Source organism: Priapulus caudatus, unplaced genomic scaffold (genome assembly GCF_000485595.1).
Source record: "Priapulus caudatus unplaced genomic scaffold, Priapulus_caudatus-5.0.1 Scaffold235, whole genome shotgun sequence".
NCBI classification, from domain to species: domain Eukaryota; kingdom Metazoa; phylum Priapulida; class Priapulimorpha; order Priapulimorphida; family Priapulidae; genus Priapulus; species Priapulus caudatus.
In genome coordinates this window covers 483,343-487,045 of record NW_014577296.1, presented here as the reverse complement: position 1 = coordinate 487,045, position 3,703 = coordinate 483,343, and the positions used below count along the sequence as shown (strand labels likewise).

Sequence of the window (3,703 nt, the reverse complement as noted above, 5' to 3'; positions counted from 1 at the left end):
AGCTACCTATACGAGATAAACACAGATCCGCGGCATCTACGAATGCCGGGAAATTATTCGTAGGCTAGTAAGAAACAATAAAACTATAACCGTACATGCAGTTAACCAAATATAACGGTGTTCTGTTTCACTGGTACAACCTGTTATACGCTACTGCATCACCGTCCTGCCTGACGGCAGGAGCGAACAATGAATCCACATAACTAAACACGCGTTAACTATATAACGCCTGTCATACCGTAGTCGGCTACCCCTAGGGCCACGTACTACAATAATATTTTATATGAAAATACGATTGTATCATGCTTTGAAAAAGTTTAATATTAACACCACCAGTGCATCAAAAACATGCAAAAGAAATAGAAAGGCTATGAAATTATAACATTTGTAGGATAGATACATTTAGATATTAAATTAATATAATTGCTATTGCCAATTGGATCAGTCATTACATGTCGAACAACGAAAGAATCTTATCTCTTTGTTGAGGAATTTTAGTTAAGCACGTGTTTATTATGTGGGATTGACGAACATAGTCACTCTGCTCCGATGTTTTAATTATATGGCCATATTCAATAAAAAAGCATCAAAATGTAATGATAAGTAATATCTTGCAATGGTTTATAATCATTTTAATCAAGCTGGTCACTATTTGGCAGCACTTGCAATCAAATTACATAGCGTTAGATAGGGAGTGTCACCTCTTATCGTTATAAGCGCTTTGCCAATATCACAAACATTACAAAAATTACAAATATTACAAAAATTACAAATATTACAAAAATTACGAAGACGGTGACGATGACGACAATCACTGCTAAGCCGCCGAAGACAAGTCCGAGAATGAGTCCAATGTTGGCGCAATCATCCGGGGGTTTCGGCGAAACGTAAACAGTCACAAAGACCGAATTACTAGAAGTCACTTTGCCGACAGAGTTGCTGGCCGCGCATGCGTAGTCGCCCGCATCTAAATATGTGGCAGTCTCGATCACGTACTGACTGCTTTCTTTCCCACTTATCTCAGTTTCGTTGTGAAGCCATGAATAAGTTGGTTGCGGGTATCCGTCTGCACTGCAGAGGAGCGATAGCTTGTTGCCAGGGATGATGGTCACATTACCTGGTCCGTCTTCACTGCTCACTGTAACCGCGTCGTTCAGGTACATAACGTTAAGCTTCACGGCGAGCGACCTTGAAGGATAGGAATCGTATATGTCCGCGTAACTACAGAGTAGTGTTTTATCGTGGTCAGTAACGGTAAACGTGCGTGTCAGCGTGCTCTGTGTCGTTACCGTGCCATCGTCCTCGCTGACATGTGAAGTAACGGCTCCGTCGATAGCTGTGCCATCAAGTTGCCATGCTACTGTTCCTTCCGGGAAGCCCTTACTTGCAGTGCAACTAACTACATGTTCATCTGCGGTTAATGTTACCGAATCCCCCTCAACAGCATCGCCGTCCATCGTCATGGTAACATCCTCTGCTGGCACCGCCACAATCACGTTCATCGTGTTAGTCGACTTGTAATCACCAAAGACACTAGTCGCTTGACACGAGTACGATCCGCTGTCCTGGAACGCTATTGGCTCGATCACTAACTCGTTTATTGTTCCCGTGGACTGGTATTCGGCGTCATCGTACATCCACGTGTAGAACGGCTCTGGGTATCCGTTAGCATCGCAGTTCATTACCAACTTCTGCTCTGCTAGGACGATGACGCCATCGCTGGTAGGCTTGTTGGTGCTGCTGATGACAACAGTTTCACTCAAGTATAGAGTCTCTGATTTATCGATCGCGGTTAGATCGTCATGGGTGTAGACATGACAGCGCAGCGTCTTTTCATCATCATCCGATGAAAACACATGACTCAGGATGCTCTTAGTTGTGAAGGTCTTCTGTATGAAGCCCGGTTCTTCAGTTGCCTGCGAATCACGAGTAATGTCTTCCTCGTTCAGCAACCAGCTGATCTTCGCTGCGGGCTTACTGCTGTTTGAAACGCAGGCGAACTGCAGCGTGTCATCTGGCGAAGAGGCGTTGGCAATCGGAGAAATGGTCACTGATTGCGGTTCCATGAGTACCGTCAGAGAAATTCTGCCAGACGTGGGGTTAAGCGAACCTTGCTGCTGCCACTGACAGTAGAACTCAGCATCATCGATATCTAATTGTAGCGCTTGTATGTCTATGCTATGGTCGCCTGTCTTGTAATACTCGGCATCACTATAAGAGTATCTGTCTTCCTTCTTGATAATAATCTCGGTACCGTCGCGGTACCACCCAGATTGTATTTGAATGCCTTCACCACCACCGGCGTCGTAAGTCAGGTCAAGTATGCAGAACAGCGTGACGTCAGCGCCTGCAGCGGCCGTCGTGTCACGTGGTTGCTGCAGGAATTGCGTCTTCACGACCACTAGCGCTTCGCACAGGATAAGCACCACACCCAGATTCACTGCTGCCATCGTCAGGCTGGTAAAGCGGGGTTGAATGAGAGAATTGTGGTGAATACGTGGCGAATTCGTGCAAAAAACCTCTCGTCTTCGCTTCTACCGTTAGCTGCGTATACCTATAGTGAACTAGCTGATAACGCTGATAACGCTTAACCTTTGTACATCATCGCGGCGATCTGGTGTGATGACGTCACGGTTCACGGCTGCTAGAGGGTTGCTAGAGGCGATAGTTGCTGCTGATACCGAAAGTTTAGCACACAAAAAAGTGAATGAATAACAGTTCATATATTATAAACGCGGCTATATATAGCACGATTACGTAAATATATATATACATATATATAGTATTATATATATATATATATATATATATATTATATATATACATATATATATATATATATGAGAGAGAGAGAGAGAGCGCGAAGCGGAGAGAGAGATAGAGAGAGAGAGAGAGAGAGAGAGAGAGAGAGAGAGAGAGAGACGAGAGAGAGAGAGAGAGAGAGAAGAGAGACCTTGAACCTGGCAATTCAATGAGGCTGTTCCTCTTCAACCGCCCGGTGACGATGAGAGGCATGAGAGAGGCCCATGATCCAGTAAAACTACATCACGTTTCTTTATAACTGTTTAATGCACCATTAACTTTACGGTACGGAGGTTATTGCAGCTAAAGTAGACACGATATTCTTAGTGATGCCAGGTATTACAAGACAGGCAAACAATTACCCTAGAGCATAAATCGCTAGAATTATGATCGATGATGCTGAGTTCTACTGTCAGTGGCAGCAGCAAGGTTCGGTTAACCCGAGTCTGACCAAATTCCCGCTGCAGCGTACTCGGTGGAGCTATCGGCGGAACTGTTACTTCACCATGACGATAGATGGCGATGCTGTCGTTTGGAGATTCAGTAACATAGATATCATTTTATATGAATATCTATGTACTAGTAGAAATAACCGCACATGAAACATGTGTTAGTTGGCACTGCAAGTAAGGGCTTCTCGGAAGGAACAGTAGCATGGTGCAACTTGATGGCAGCACGCTAGTCGACGGAGCCGTTACTTCACATGACAGCGAGGACGATGGCACGTAATCGACCACAGAGCAGCGCTGACCAGCCACGTTTACCGTTACTGACGCACGATAAAACACTACTCTGTAGTTACGCGGACATATACGATTCCTATCTTCAAGGTCGCCTCGCCGTGAAGCTTAACGTTACTGTACCTGAAGCGAGCGCGGTTACAGTGAGCAGTGAAGACAGA

At 44.9% G+C, this 3,703-nt stretch overlaps 1 protein-coding gene across 1 annotated transcript; it reads right to left on the bottom strand.

The window, feature by feature from the left end:
- Positions 1–490: 490 nt before the first annotated feature.
- LOC106807805 (hemicentin-1-like) lies at positions 491–2,450 on the bottom strand. Its single transcript, XM_014810259.1, has one exon. It carries the CDS (start codon positions 2,448–2,450, stop codon positions 711–713), a length of 1,740 nt encoding a protein of 579 aa, XP_014665745.1. The 3' UTR covers positions 491–710.
- Positions 2,451–3,703: the final 1,253 nt, after the last annotated feature.